The 16,066-nt window shown below is 42.2% G+C and overlaps 2 protein-coding genes across 5 annotated transcripts in view; one reads left to right on the top strand and one right to left on the bottom strand.

The window, feature by feature from the left end:
- MAP4K5 (mitogen-activated protein kinase kinase kinase kinase 5) overlaps nt 1–1,254 on the bottom strand; it is a 135,620-nt gene extending 134,366 nt beyond the window's left edge. Inside the window, exons 1-2 of one of the 2 annotated variants that reach the window (XM_066272094.1) lie at nt 1,108–1,254; nt 623–839 (exon numbers count right to left, since the gene is read on the bottom strand). In XM_066272094.1, the coding sequence (XP_066128191.1) occupies nt 623–730 (108 nt within the window). In that variant the 5' untranslated portion in view covers nt 731–839; nt 1,108–1,254. Of the gene's footprint in view, nt 1–622; nt 840–1,060 lie in introns of both variants that reach the window. The other variant, XM_066272093.1, reaches the window with a different exon arrangement.
- A 134-nt stretch (nt 1,255–1,388) lies between these two features.
- ATL1 (atlastin GTPase 1) overlaps nt 1,389–16,066 on the top strand; it is an 80,053-nt gene continuing 65,375 nt past the window's right edge. For 2 of the 3 annotated variants that reach the window (XM_066272098.1, XM_066272095.1), the window contains exons 1-2: nt 1,389–1,528; nt 13,373–13,543. In XM_066272098.1, coding sequence (XP_066128195.1) covers nt 13,510–13,543 — 34 coding nt within the window. In that variant the 5' untranslated portion in view covers nt 1,389–1,528; nt 13,373–13,509. Of the gene's footprint in view, nt 1,529–8,401; nt 8,417–9,158; nt 9,265–13,372; nt 13,544–16,066 lie in introns of those variants that run through there. The other variant, XM_066272097.1, reaches the window with a different exon arrangement.

Here is a 16,066-nt window from a genome sequence, read left to right as displayed (position 1 = left end):
CAATTAAAAACACTGCAGCTCCTATCCACTCTTGGTCATGTGATGTTATAAATCCCAGAAAGTAGAAAATAATCCTTGACCTGATACAAATGATGAAATTTCTGCCAGGAAAACCATCTTTCTACATGGGATAATGTTTGTGTTCACGTCGTTTTGACCCAGGATTAGACTGTGTACAGTTAAAATTGTACATACGACTTTTAAAATTAAGCTTATCCGTTTCTAATTTTTTTTTAAATACAAATGTCGGAATATCAACATTCCTTCCTGTGTATTGTCTTCCATGAAGCAGTTTTCCATGCTAAGACTAGAACATCCTCAAGCGCAACTCCATAAGCCGTTTCGAACTCCCTTCAATACCATAAATAAGCGTTAAAATGCCTTGCAAAAGTACAACAGGGGTTTGCAAAGATGTGGTTAGTTCTGCTTCTCGCTAGCGATTTGAGCAACCAATGAACACAGGGTATTCTGAACAGAGTAAACGGGACCCCAGTCGCTTCATCTCCAAGATGCAACAATAAAAGCATCTTCCCCCTTCCTCATACTTCGCTAAAAAGTGGCCCTCTTCCCGGGAGCCAGCGAGCGTAGGACAAGAGCCTGGCTCGGGGCCGGCCTGCCTCACCTTATAGACGTCGCCGTAGGTGCCGCTGCCGACCCTCTGGACGAGCTCGTAGTCCTGCTGCGGGTTCCGCCGAAGGATGTCCGCGGCAGGCCGCAGCGGGGCCTCCATCTTCGCTCAGCGCCCGGCCCCCGCCGGCTCTGCCCGCGGCGCCCCGATTCCCGCTAACGAGAACGGGCGGCGCCGCTTCCCAACACGGAGCCTCTGCCCGCAGCTCCGCCTGCACGAGGGACAAGCAAAGGCGGGTCGATGCCCGCGGGCTACGACCCCAAGTGGCCCAGCCCCTTCCCTTCCGCCCCGCCGGGGGCCGCGGAGAAGCGGGCCAGGAAAGGTCCCGGCACCCCGCAGTTCCGTTCCGGCCGCAGCCTTCCCCTCCCCGGCCGGCCGCGAACTGTCCGGCTTGGCTTCTCCGCCTGCCGGGGCCGCGGGCTGGCTCGGTACCTGAGGGGGGCGGCCCCGCTTTGTTGAGCGCCTCGCCCGGGACCTACTTCCTCGCCGGCGCCTGCGTCCTACGTCCCGGCGCCTGCGTCCTGCTCCCCAGTGCCCGCCCGCCGGCCTGCCGCTCCAAGTTTTGCGCCGCTGCCTCCCGTTGCACCGCACGTCCTCTCCCTGGCGGCAGAGGCGCGTACGGTCGCCGCTGCTGCCGCGCCACGTTCCCCACCCGGGGCTGCGTCACCGGGAGACACGTTCCCGGCCAGTGTGGGTCGACGCCGCCCGCCCGAAAGCGCTGGCCGCGGGACCAGAGTGCCGCCCTGAGGCTCGGTCGGGAAACGACAGCCTCCCGGCGCGCCCCTGGTCCCGCACGTCTTTTCTGGGCCCAAGCTCGGCTACCCACTCGCAGAGATTAGGGACGCCCCTGGGGGTGCGTGGGTCGACTGGCCGCCGCTAAGCCGCCCCCAGATTCGTCAGGTAAATGTAGTGACGGGTAGAGGGAGAAGGGTGGGCACGAGGGCGAAGGGAACGCAGTCTTCCCAGCTCAACGAGGAAAAGGTACGTTCAGGGCACTGGGCCAGAAGTAACCTGGCAGTGGGGAGGAGGTGGGGGAGTGCCAGGTGAACTAAATCGCGGCACACCCTACTGCACCTTCCTGTTTTGCAAACTATACAGTTGAAGGCTTCACTGCACACCTGCACAACCTGTCTTCGACGGAGTTTTCCGAAGACATTTCCGAAAACTGGAATTCCTAGGAAGTCTCAATGGCCTCTATTCCTGTTGGACACACATTATGTCTCACCGCGGGTATTACCCCTTACAGTGGATCAGGAGTTGTGCAAAAGCTAAAACAAAGGCAGGGACCACGACCTGGTCCTCGTTCTACCACTTCCTCAATATGTAATCTGGGACAAGACCGCGTAGTTGGCAATATCTCACTATCCTTCCCTGCAGCTTGAAAGGTTAAAGTTTTGCATTTGACATCTGAGAAAGCGTTTGTAAAGCATTTTACAGAACACTAAAGAGGGTAATCAAATATAAGAGGTTTTAAAATACTTAACAATGCACAGAATATTAAACAGGATTTCAAGGAAGTAATTTGGCTATTTCACAAGCTGTCTTGCAGTTTCAGTTCCAGCCTTGTTATGAAGGTAGAAATAAATTTGCTGGATTTATGTATAGTGGCAAAGTTATTTAAAGAGCCCAGTGAGAGTTTTGAACAGAAAAGCCAGATAACACTCAGCCAACACATTGAATGACAAAATCTAAAAGAACAAGTTACAGATGTTGGTTTGTGGCTTTGAACCTACAATTCTGTTCTTGGGCAGTGTGCTCCTGTTGATCATTGTAATCAATTATATAATGTAGAAATTAAATTCACACCTTAACAAGATAGGGAATATATGTATTTTCTTGTGCTCAGTGCACAAAGGGCTCTTATTTAGAGAACATGAAAGTAAGCTCAGACTTACATGCTCTATGGACAAAGCCTATGTGTTTGCTGTATTGAAAAAATTGTTGAAGAACAGTTCCTTCTTTCAAAGCCTCTTGGCACTTGTTTTGGTGGGTACATACTTTTGGCTTCAATGACTCAAAATCATTTCAAATGTTCTATTGGTATTCTAATACTTGTTTACTGTCATAGGTTCTTTTTTCTCTTCTGACCCTATAAGGATTGATCCTTTCTCTAGTCTGAGATTTATTTATTCATACTTATTTATACCTACATTATTCCACAGATGATTTGAGGCATCATACAGAAAATACATACTATAATAAAAAAATAAGTAAATGAGGCAATAGGTATGATGTTAAAGAGAGAGAAAATAATAGTGGAACAATTTAACAAATTATCCAACACAGAGGATTTTATAGTATTTTTGAGATCACAATCTTTTTCCCTGATACTAAGACCAGAAAAATTTACCTTATGGGCATTCATAAAGTGGAAACTTTGAATTCCCAGTTTGAAATAAGAATAATGTCCCTCTGATAATTCTTCAAACACATTAGTCTTGAAGCACAATGTTTAATATGAATTAGGCAATAGAAAATTTGAGGTCATAGGTTTCAACAAGGTTTATGTTGCCAGTAATGGCAGATCCATATGCTTTGACCATCAACTCAGAAGTGGATAGCATGGAAAAAGTCAAGATTCTATGTGGTGGTTAAAAAATGTGTCTGCTGTAATCATTATTTTACTTGTACCACAATTGATGCAAAGAGGAAAGCATTTGCTTTATACTAACTCCAAAAGAATCTTAAGGATTTTAAAATACTGATTGAGTTAATTTTAATAAGATCAGTGAAGTCATAGCTCGTGGTTAAATATTACATGATTGTTAAAGAAATTCAATTTTATAAAATAAAGTGTATAAATTTAACTTTATGTGCTAAACAAGTACACCATTTCAAGGTTGATGGTTACATAATAATAAAAATTATAGCTAATAGAGTTTTTACATACCCAATTTTATAACAACAAGGTATAGAATAAGAATAACTATGGCTTGACAGGCCCTTCATCCCAGCCTAATTATCTTGTTTTCTTAGTGTCTTCATAGTATCTGATATGTAAATACATTCAGCTTTTACTGTAATTTATATAACAATCCATAATGGTTCTATGCTTTGCAGTATTTTCCCCTTCTTTCATATATTTTTAGTAAAATTTTCATTTTAATCTGTGGCATCTGGTTTCAGCTTTAGCCAAAACTGAATTTTTAAAAATTGGAGACATAAACATTTTTAACTTATATATAGGTAAGTTCACAGGCCGGGGCCCAGTAGTCCAGTCAGTTAGAGTATCATCCCAAAACGCCAAGGGTTGTGCCTTCCATCCCCTATCAGAGCACATACAGGAAGCAACTGGTGAATGCACAACTAAGTGGAGCAACAAATGAATGCTCTCCCTCCACTCTCTGTCTCTCAAAAATCAATCAATAAATAATAAAAAATAAAATAATAAAAAAATATATAGGTAAAGTTTATAATTTATGCAAGATGGAATGGCTAATTAAAACCCTCAAGTGTGACAGAACAGAACATCAGGACAATATTTTAGTCTATGGAACATATAGGTTTAAGCAATATAATCTGATGAATCTTCCAACATAAACTAATTGCAAAGTGTAACTCAATGTGATTGAATTGACTGTTCTATAGGTTTGTTAAATATAAGTAAATGTTGGAAGACATCTGCCATAATTATGATTTAGATTTTCAAATAGTTAAACTATTATTTCTTTTACTAATTAGAGCCAGTTTTCTGTGAGGTAAAAACCACATTCTCAAAGTATGTATAGGAGAAATCTATTTTGTTCTGGATAGAGTAGAACATGTATCTCATTCAGAATCAGTATCATCATTAGGATGGGAGTTATAAAAAGAAGAGTTGAGGAAGACAGTGCACATCCCTTTTTTATCCAGCTTGAATTGCTCCTCTGATATGTTAAAATGCTGTTTCTGTTACACTGATCCCAACATGGTGGTTTTAAGATTTACATGAGAATTGGTAGTAGGATTCCTGTATTCAACTCACAAATTGGTCCTGTCTGCAAATTCAATAACTGTGATACATATTACAAATAACTTGATGTTGTTCTTATCAATTTCCTCACAACATGAGTATAATATTCAGAAGTGATGCCTAAAGTTTGCTTATATCTCATATAGGCTAGTATTCTGAGAAACTTGTGCAGAAGAGGCCACAATGCCTGGCTGTGGCCCTATACTACAGTTATACAGCTCTTTCAAGATTCTAGTAAGTTCTTTTTTTCCTTGACCCTTTTTTTTTTTTTTTTTTTCTTTTTTCATTTTTCTAAAGCTGGAAACAGGGAGAGACAGTCAGACAGACTCCCGCATGCGCCCGACCGGGATCCACCCGGCACGCCCACCAGGGGCGGTGCTCTGCCCCCCAGGGGGCGATGCTCTGCCCATCCTGGGCGTCGCCATATTGCGACCAGAGCCACTCTAGCGCCTGAGGCAGAGGCCACAGAGCCATGCCCAGCGCCCGGGCCATCTTTGCTCCAATGGAGCCTTGGCTGCGGGAGGGGAAGAGAGAGACAGAGAGGAAAGCGCCGCGGAGGGGTGGAGAAGCAAATGGGCGCTTCTCCTATGTGCCCTGGCCGGGAATCGAACCCGGGTCCTCCGCACGCTAGGCCGACGCTCTACCGCTGAGCCAACCGGCCAGGGCTTCCTTGACCCTTTAGGGTAAGGATGATAATGGTTCCCCACTGTTGCTAGTTTCATTATGCTTCACTATCCCTTGTTGGTTTCTTAACCTTGCCTTCATTTTTATAAATAGTCCTTTCATTAGAGTCTCCTTCTGTGCTACTGTTTTCTTGCCAGAACCCTGATTGATAGAGAAATTGGAAGTAACCTTAGGAAAAAGACACTCAGTTTCTGGGATGGTATTACTCACATATCTGATGATTACCTGTATAAACTATTTGTTATGAAAAATGGAACAATAGTATTTCGTAACATGGAGTGGCATCACAATTACTTAAATAATTATCAGTAGTGGCAAGTGGTGGAATGCTGATGGAGAGTATAACTTTGAAAGATCAACCTCTAGCACTTAGCTGTTTTGACAGTGATGATTACTAAAACTGTGTTATCATTTGCTCTGACTGCTTCTTTGAGAATACATAGGAAAAAAGACACAGAGCCTTGAATTCCAAATTTAAGGCATGAGTAGAAATTAGAAAACTTCTTTGATAGCTTGGAAGAAACCTATTATCTCTTATAGCTGCAGGCCGGTATGGCTGAAGATCAAGCCCAGGGCCTAATGGTAAAGGCCACAGAGTTGCAATGTCAATTTAATGTGAGACCTAGATCTGTTATGCGAAGGTAAGAGCACTGATGGAGAAGAACTGTGATGCTACTGCATGAAACGGGAGCATTTGGACAAATATGAATGAGGTTGACATCTTGGAATAGGAGTTAGATTTTAGCATAACCCTGATGGAGAAGGACAAGACCTGTTCTTGAAGAAGTGAGCTTATGGACTGAAAGAATTACGGGTCTTGCCAAATATTTCATTTGATTTGTTCAGATTTGATTTGTTGATTTGAGCAACTGGTAGTCCTTCTAATTTGGTTACTTTAAACTGGTGGTCTATATGCTGAGATGCTAGAACTTCCTTGTCATACTGTAGACCAGGGGTAGTCAACCTTTTATACCTACCGCCCACTTTTGTATCTCTGTTAGTAGTAAAATTTTCTAACCGCCCACTGGTTCCACAGTAATGGTGATTTACAAAGTAGGGAAGTAACTTTACTTTATAAAATTTATAAAGCAGAGTTACAGCAAGTTAAAGCATATGATAATTACTTACCAAGTACTTTATGTTGGATTTTTGCTAAGTTTGGCAGAATAAATCTTTATAAAATTTACTATAGTTAAATCTTTTTATTTATACTTTGGTTGCTCCACTACCAAAGTTTTCATGCCCAGCGTGAAAGCTGGAATGCCCACTAGTGGGCGGTAGGGACCAGATTGACTACCACTACTGTAGAGGAAAGAATCTTGAGATTCATGCAGATGGGAGTGTTGGACTTGCTCTATTATGTGCATCCTGTTTAGTTATTCTCTACCCATACCATCCCTAGGAGGGCCCATAAAATTCACTTTTATCAATGCATTGAGCCACAAATATCCTTGAAAAATTCCATGGTGGCTATTCTCAGATATGATGTTGGAGGTGGTACATTGAAATGGAAATCCATGATTCAATAGAAATATTGACATCCTGGTTAATGCCAGGTGGGTATTCTTATCTGTCAAAACATGTTCAAAGCTCCTCACCAGGTGGTGGCGCAGTGGATAGAGCGTTGGACTAGGATGCCGAGGACCCAGGTTCGAGACCCCGAGGTCGCCAGCTTGAGCGCAGCTCATCTGGTTTGAGCAAAAGCTAACCAGCTTGGACCCACGGTCGCTGACTCGAGCAAGGGGTTACTCGGTCTGCCAAAGGCCCTTAGTCAAGGCACATATGAGAAAGTAATCAATGAACAACTAAGGTGCCGCAATGCACAACGAAAAACTAATGATTAATGCTTCTCATCTCTCCGTTCCTGTCTGTCTGTCCCTGTCTATCCCTCACTCTGATTCTCTCTCTGTCTCTGTAAAAGAAAAAAAAAAATTAAAAAAAAACACCATGTTCAATGCAATTACCATGATAACCCTCAAGAATAAATGATAATCAGGGTGTTTGACTACAAAGATCTTTCCAGTATGTGCCTTTGGTGGTGATCTGTGATCACTAAGTCTCTAGGAATGAATGAAACCAGCAGCCTACTTAAGTGCTACTTGACATACTAAGAAAAATTCGAGGTCTGAAAGAAGAAACCTAGCTGAAATCACTATAATGGAGATTAAGATATATCACCCAACTCCTAGGCTAAAGCCAGTTCACAAACCAGGAGTCCCTTAGTGGAGACAGAGAGGCCAGGTTCCTTTGAGGAGGGGTCCTGCACTGGAGCCAGGTAGAAACAGTGAATCTCCTCTGAGGCAATTCCAGATGGACTTGTGACCTTTACCAGGGTGATTGTGAACCGAGGAATGGAGAATTCACACACCTTCTAGAGTATAATAATATTGGCTCTACATATTAATCCCTGCAATCTCAAAATAGCAACAAAATACCAATAATCAAAATTGAGACTTAAAAAAGTCAAGTCTAGTCTTGATTCAGGTACATTTAATAGTGGATACAGTGGGTCTGAAGACCTGTGTGGGGTTATTTTTCCAGTCCCAAAATGTATGTGGGAGTAGTATATTGAGTAGCAGAATCGCTACTTTAGGCTTATGTAAATTAGGGCTATTATGATTAGAAGAGCCAAGTGAAACCTCCCCAGTTAATTACCTGCCCGTGTGCCACAGTAGAAAAGCAAAATTAAACTTTACCCATGAGGGAATTATAGAAATTAGTGCCATTGTTAAAGACTGAAAGAGATGTCTTTCCCTTTAACTCATCTGTGGCTCGTGACAAAATAGTTTTAATGTGGAATATTAAAAACTTTAAATACCTCCAGTCACTTAGTGCTGGTTCAGTGGATCTGTGTGAGATTAGGAATGGAGGCTAAATGTGGATTCAATAGCATGGACTTCCACTTATGCCTTGTGCTAAAATACTATCCTCTCTCTTCTTACTATTAGAACCACAATTTTGCTGATATTTTCTGAGTGGCTATGTCCACTGGAGAGACTGAGACATCCCCCAATCCTAGGGGATAAATCTTGATGGACCCAGCCTCATTCCTCTAGTTAAAGGAATGATTTAGGCTTAGATAATCCTGGACAATGACACATGAGAAAAAGTCTGCTGGAGTGCTCCTAAGAAGGTTCCCCACCTTAAACAAGGTACACACAACACAGATATGCCTTTTTTTGGTCTCTAGACATAGCTATCTGCCTCTGATAACTAGAATAGCAGATACCATTTTGAAGCCATGAGAAGAGCCCTCATTAGAAAATAAGCCAAGCCTGGCCTATGGTGGCACAATGGATAAAGCGTCAACCTGCAATGCTTAGGTTGTTGGTTTGAAACCCTGGCTTACCCAGTCAAGGCACATACAACAAGCAAGCATTGAACAACTGAAGTGAAGCAACTATGAGTTGATACTTCTCGCTCCCCCCCCCTCTGTAAAATTAATAAATTAAAAAAAGAAAAAAGAAGTCAACACACTGGGGATGATAGAGTGCCACCTTGGTCCAAGTAATCTCCAATACCTATTTCCCTTCTTTTTTAATATTAGATCCCCTAAAGTTTAGTTGGATACATGGTATCAATTAGGTGGGATGTATAGTGGTCATTAGTATTTGAATAGAAGTGATATGTGCAACTTCTGGGTTGCACTCTTAGAATGGATCTGCATCTTGTTCCCTTCTATCTGACTGGAATTAGGATGTGAATGCCCAAGCAGCCATCTTGGATTATTATATAAATACTATAGAAGTCTCAAGTTAAGGATGGAAGAAAGTATAAACAGCTTGGGTTCTTGGTATTTTGAAATGACCATATTAGCCTTGGATGGCTTATGCTTAAATTATTTCATGAGAGAGAAATAAATATGTTTTAAGTCACTGTAATTTTTTTTTAAAGCAGCCAAATCTAAATCCTAAATAATTTGGTCCATGATGATGTTGAGCTGATGAATGAGCCACCATAGAACGAATCTGTCTTCAAAAAAGATTATGTAACAGTAAAGGTAATTTTGTTTAAGCCATTCTGAGTTATAGCCAAAAGTAATCTGATAGAAATATTTTTTCAAGATTGCTAGATATAGAGGGAAAGAGGAAGTTTGGAGCATCACCTACTGAGAAACTCTTGATTGAGAGAGCCCTATTCTTATGAGGGGGGGAAATGAGCATGGTGAAGAAGCCAATGGAAGAAAAAGTAATTGAGGGTACAGGAAAGAGAGAATAATTCATGGAGTAATATTACAGAGGAGTCAGGAAGAGAGAGGGTCTAAAGTGCTAAAGCACAAATGGAGGAATTGCTTTTCTTTTTCCTTTTTTTCTTTTTTTTTATTTATTTATATTTTTTGTATTTTTCTGAAGCTGGAAACGGGGAGGCAGTCAGACTCCTGCATGTGCCCGACCGGGATCCACACAGCACGCCCACCAGGGGGCGATGCTCTGCCCATCCGGGGCATCGCTCTGTCAGGACCAGAGCCACTCTAGCGCCTGAGGCAGAGGCCAAGGAGCCATCCCCAGAGCCCCGGGCTATCTTTTGCTCCAATGGAGCTTGGCTGCGGGAGGGGAAGAGAGAGACAAAGAGGAAGGAGAGGGGGAGGGGTGGAGAAGCAGATGGGTGGGTCTCCTGTGTGCCCTGGCTGGGAATCGAACCCGGGACTCCTGCATGCCAGGCTGATGCTCTACCACTGAGCCAACCGGCCAGGGCTCCTTTTTTTCTGTTTTAAAATAAACTTGACCTTGACTTCTTAAAAAGAGCCTTATTGAAGTACAATTCACTTACCATATAATTCATCAAATTCAATAGTATTATTTAATACTTTTAGTATAGTAACAGAGTCATGTGGGATTGATTTCACGATTTTAAAACATCTTTTTATAGGTTTTCATTTAGCAACATCCTATGTTTCTTTTGCACGATGAACACATACATTTATTTTTACACATCCTTTTCTTTTTATTTTTATTGATTGATTTATTTTAGAGATAAAGGAAGGGAAAGAGAAAGAGAGAGAGAGACATTGATTTTTTTGTTCCATTTGTTTATACATTCATCGGTTGATTCTTGTATGACAGGTCTGGGGATCAAACTCACAACCTTGTGTATTGGATGATGTTCTAACCAACTGAGCTACCCAGCCAGGTCCATAGATTTTTTTTCTTATAGGATGGAAAAGTATTTGCCCTTTGGTTTCTTTTTCTATTTAGCAGAGTATTCTGGAAGTCAGTCTATATAAGTTCATAAAGATTTATATTTATTTTTACAGCTGTCTAGTATTCCATTGTGGAGATGTGTTATAGTGTACCACTCTCCTATATATAGACATTTAGATTGTCCCCAGTATTTTGCAATTACAAACAAAGCTGCGACAAATAACCCTCTATATGTATCTTCATACTGCCAGAGGTATTTCTTCAGAGTATATTAAATTTATAGTTTAAAAAAAATAAATATATTTTGCCTAACCAGGCTGTGGTACAGTAGATAGAGTATCAGACTGGAATGCAGAGGATCCAGGTTCAAAACCGCAAGGTTGTGAGCTTGAGCACGGGCTCACTGGATTGAGCATGGAATCATAGACATGACCCCATAGTTGCTGGCTTGAGCCCAAAGGTCACTGGCTTGAAGCGCAAGGTCTCTGGCTTGAGCCCAGGGTCGCTGGCTTGAGCAAGGGGTCACTCGCTCTGCTGTAGCCCCCCAGTCAAGGCACATATGAGAAAGCAATCAATGAACAACTAAGGTGATAAGGAGCCACACGAAGAATTGATGCTTCTCATCTCTCTTTCTGTCTGTCTGTCCATACCTTTCCCTCTTACTTTCTCTCTGTCACAAAAATAAATAAATAAATAAATAAATAAAAAGTAGCCAGAGCTAATTCTAGTTCTGAGGCCAGGAAACTCGAAACATTTTCTTGTGCCAGAAAACAATGTAGTGATCAAAGACAAGTAGGATAGGCCTGGCCTGGTGGGTCTGTGTGTATAGTGTCATCCAGTGTGCTGGGATCCCGAGTTGGATCTCTGGTCAGGGCACATACAAGAAGCAACCAATAAGTGCACAGCTAAGTGGAACAATTAAGTGGAGCAACGAGTTGATGCTTATCTATCTGTCTATCTCTCTATCTATCTGTCCCTTATCCCCCTCTCTCAAACCAATGGGGGAAAATTTTTTTAAGACAAATAGGACATAATAAAGGATACAGGGTTTAATTGAAGACAGTCCCATTGGCCAAATTTAGGGCAATTTGAGTATCAGAAAGAATAATGACATAGTGATAGATAACACAATCCAAAAAATTTTTTGTCATAGATTTCATGAATTTATAACAGTTTTCAACAAAGATGGGAAGGGGAATGATAGCTACTAAAGGTAAAATGTAAAAGAAATGATATAATTATTTCCAAGTCACCGTTTTTAAATCACTAATGTAAAATCATTTCAGGTAAAGATGATCACTGGATCCTAACAGCCAGGGGATGAAAAGTTCTTAGCCAAGAAATTCACGTAGTCACCTAGTACTATCCCACAAGTTACTTATTAACTAGGGTGGAAAAGGGTTTAAAATTTTTTTAAATTAGGAATAGATACTAAATTTTAGAACAATTGTTTTGTGGAGTTTACAGTACCCTTTTTTGTTGTTGTTAAATGGGATTCCCCTGAAAGGGATTATCAGTCTGGAATGTGCGCTGGGAATTATAGCAAAGAAATGCAAGAAGAAGAACAGAACACACTTCTTTTTGTACTGTGAATTTTGTTTGTAGGTTCAGCATTGAGATAATTTCTGTTTTTCTGTTGCTTAATTAGTGTTTGGGGAATGCAATCCCAATGAACATAGTCCCCTCAAAAACTATAATGTAAACTTGGGTTATTGTATTCACAGTTCCGAAATCACTAGAGCCATTAACTGAAATATGGAATGTGTCAAACTTGGCAGTAGTAGATAAGACAGTTTGTATTTTTACATGTTGATTTTGAAGTGTCAGTAGAAAAGCCAAGTGAAGATGGCTTCAGGCAGTTATAAATTCGGCTCTGTTATGATGATTCTCTCTCAAGACAGTCTAAGACTAGAAGTACAGGTTTGGGAATGGTTTGCATGGACGTCCTATCTGAAGACACCATAGTAAATTATATTGAGAGAACATAGAGTGAGTATTTGCTGATGATAAGAAACAGGCAGAAACTAAAGACCTGGTCATTAAGAGGCTAGCAGCAATCTCCTAGGCAGAACTGATCTATAGATTGTGGCCAATAACCAAATGCAGGAGAAAACTGAGGAGGTGAGGAATGGGATGATGGTATCTTGAGGGTCAAGCAGCATGAAGGGACAGTGTTTCTAGGATACTGAAAACTAAGTTTGTAGGCAGAGAGAAAGAAATCAGTGAAAAGGGAGAAATTGAAAATATTTTTAAAGTATTTATTGCCCTTTACTTTCCCCTTAAAATTGTCTGCAACATTTGTGGCTGCCAAGGCTCATCCAGACTAGATAGTATGACTTGACTTCAAATATTTGCCAACCAATATCCAGACTTTATCCCTACAAATCTAGTGGGAAATTTTGCCCACTAGAGATTTAGTTACAGATTATGATGAATCTTTAGCTTTCATTTATTTTGATCTTAGTGCTCTAATTTTGTTATCCTAATTTTAAAAGGCCTCTTTGGTAGATAGATACAAAATGCACAACACCGTCTTTACTAACATGACTTTGCTTTTAAAATGGGGGCAAGGAGGGATGGTGCTTGGCAGATAAATGCAGATTATTTTAACTTCTTTAGCTACATAAATGTTAGCATGTTTGTACTAATGTGTAACTATCATAGGAAGCAGGTATTTGAACACCCCTTATAATGCAGTTTGTTGGTTTATGTGTTTCTGTGACTAGATAATACTGTTAAATTCTGTGTGAGTGTGTGTGAGGGGGTGCTGTTTATTTGTGTATGTGTGTTTTCCATTGAAAATGTTGCAGTACATGGTCTGGCACTGTCTCCTTATTCTGGGGGTGGGCTGTGGTAGAGAGAGTGTGACGCTGGTATTTGTGTGAATTCGGGCTTGTGATGCTGAGCTTGGTTCATCCGTTTTCTCCTCCCTTCTCCTCCCTTCTCCTCCCCACTCCTTCCCACCAGCGCCACAGCAACATCCTCAGAGTCTGGGCGAACTGCGCCCAGTGCGGGCACAGAGCCGCCCACTGCCAGCAACCTGCGGCCCGGGAGACGAGCGAGCGCGGTGACAGCGCCTCACTGCCAGCAGTCCCTGGACCACCATGGCCAAAACCCGCAGGGACCGAAACAGTTGGGGTGAGTAGTATATGGTGACTTCTGCAGCCTGCAAGGGACTGGCCCTCTACTTTCTGCTTCTGGAGACGAGGAGGGCCAAGGACTGCTTGGCACCGGCATCCAGGGTAACGGCCACGACCGAGTTCCCTTCTCGGGCGGAGGAACCATGGCTGAGCGGTGCCCACGTAACCGAATCGTGCTGTGGGCGAGGGCTGCAGCCTCGCGCAGGCCGGAGCCTCCTGCGTGTCCCCCGCTCCTGTAATCCACCTCTTCCCAGCATTTGGACAGCACCCACCGCTCGCCTCCGGCGGGCTGGCTGGTTCCGCTTTAGCTATAGGTTGGCAGGAAGGCGAGAGGGTGGGCAGAGGACTGTTGTTACTCGGTGGAGAGGGGCTCCGGGTAGGGGATCCTCAACATCTTGCTTCCTGGAGAGCAGCGAGTTCTGCCCGGCAGGGCACCGGCTCCAGCGGTTGGCAGCGCTGGAACAATGAAGCGGAGCGCTCGCTCCGGGCCTAGCGAGTTGCATACCGGAGCAACCCAGGAGCAGAGACGCCCCCTGGGGAGTGCCCCAGTGCCGCAGTACTTGTTTTAATTTGGGGGTTGGGAGGGGAATCTGGGGAGAAGGGAAGCAAAGTTGTGGTTTCCAGCCTTCTGCCCCACCCCAACCTGGTATCCCATGCAGGGTGGCATTGTTCTTTGATTTTACCTTTTGGAGATATTAGGCTCATGATTCAGCACCAGGCCGAGGGGAGGGGAAGGAGAAGCTAGGCCCAGTGGGTTCACGCTGTGAGTAGGTGGGCGGTGCTATCGCAGGCGGAGAAGAGAGGGCGCAGTGATGCAGGAGAAATCGCGCCCCGCCCTCTGCTGCTTCAGACTTGGTTTAGGATGCTTAGTGTGGGCAGGTTGGACATCTTTTTCCACCTTGGGCTCCTGGTTTCTTCCAGTCACAGTACCAAACTCGCCACCACATTAGAACTAAAGCCTTTTAGGGCATTTTATTATCTGAATCTCAGCAGATCTCAGGCTACTGTGGCTTGGTGGGTAGAGAATTATTTTGTTCATTAGTCTTGAATTATTATTTGGAAAGTTTATGCCCACTAGGTGTGAAGAGCTCCTTGATTCTCTTCCATGTCTCCGTGAGATCTGTAACTGTCCATCAGTAACTGTCCATCAGACCAAGAGGTATAATTTTTTATTTTAATTGGTTATTTCAGTGTTACTTGTATTAAAAGGTGATATTTTTTTCTTGCTCAGATTGGTCGCAGCACCAACTTAACTCCCAGTAGAAAAGGGTTATATTTGAGGGATTATCCCAGGCTTGTGTTAGATATGGGGAGTTGTAGCGGGGAGGTCTGTCTTTCGTTGTGTGAATTTAAAAGAAAATGGTTCATTTTACTGAGATCACTAAACCCCCATTTTAGTAGGTGTGACTATTGCAGTAATACTGTTTTCTTTGCTTTCTTCTGAAATATGGGTAAACTTTTTCACAGTGTCCTCTTTCCACCCCTCCCCTTGGCTCCTACAATAAGAATTTCTTGAGCACACATAGCTAAGGTGTATATGTTCAAGTCAGTTTTGGTCTTGATCTTTGTACATTGTTGACTCCACCCTGCTTGGAGACAGGCATGTGAAAATTTATGGTGAGGATTAAATTTTTTCTCCTTTGTGAAGCTTTGAGTCATTATTCTTTGGTATTTCATTTGGTTACAGATTTCTTGTTTTAGTGGAGTTTTTTTTTTTCCTCTTAGAAATGTGGTTCTCAAATGAGATTTGCATAAAAGCCACATTGGAACTTATTTTTTTAGGTGAGAGGAGGGGAGATAGTGAGACAGACGCCTGTATGCACCTGGACTAGGATCCACCCAGCATCCTGTATACCATGACTGGAAATTGAACCCAGACATACATAAGCTGGGCAGACGCTCTATCCACTGAGCTACTGGCCAGGACCTGGGAACTTATTAGAAATGCAGATTCCCATCTCTTACAGCCAAAGCTTTTGACTCAGTAGATCTGAAATGGGGTATAATGTCATCCCATTAACATTAATAAAAATTTATTAAAAAAAATAAAAATAAAGATTGAGAGTTAGAATAAAAAAAAAGAATCTGCCTTTTAATTAGCATCTTAGGTGATTGAGAAGCAGTTGTTTTTTGGATGTTACTTTCAGAAACACTGTCATCAATTATTTATATTTGATAGAAATATATCCCTGGCAGTTTACCTAGATGACTCCAAGAGAGTTTCAACTCAAGTGATGAATTAGGAAAAGAAATACTAGAGTCACTATATGTTCACTGGAAATGTTCACAGAAAAGAAAGAGTGGAATTACAGAGTTTTATCTTGATATTCTATGGAAATGCTTTATTACTCAGATTTTTCTTTGCTGTAAAGTATATGTGATGTAAAGGAGTTAGAAAATGTAACATATGGAGTAGGAGATAGAGATTTTTTGCAGAGTGTTAGCTATGTCTGTCTTGATCCCAGCACCTAGTGAAATGGCTAACATTTAGTAGACATTTAATAGTACTAATAATAACTAA

The sequence above is a fragment of the Saccopteryx bilineata genome, chromosome 4, assembly GCF_036850765.1.
Source record: "Saccopteryx bilineata isolate mSacBil1 chromosome 4, mSacBil1_pri_phased_curated, whole genome shotgun sequence".
Classification (NCBI taxonomy): Eukaryota; Metazoa; Chordata; class Mammalia; order Chiroptera; family Emballonuridae; genus Saccopteryx; species Saccopteryx bilineata.
This window is presented reverse-complemented; position numbering and strand designations above follow the sequence as displayed.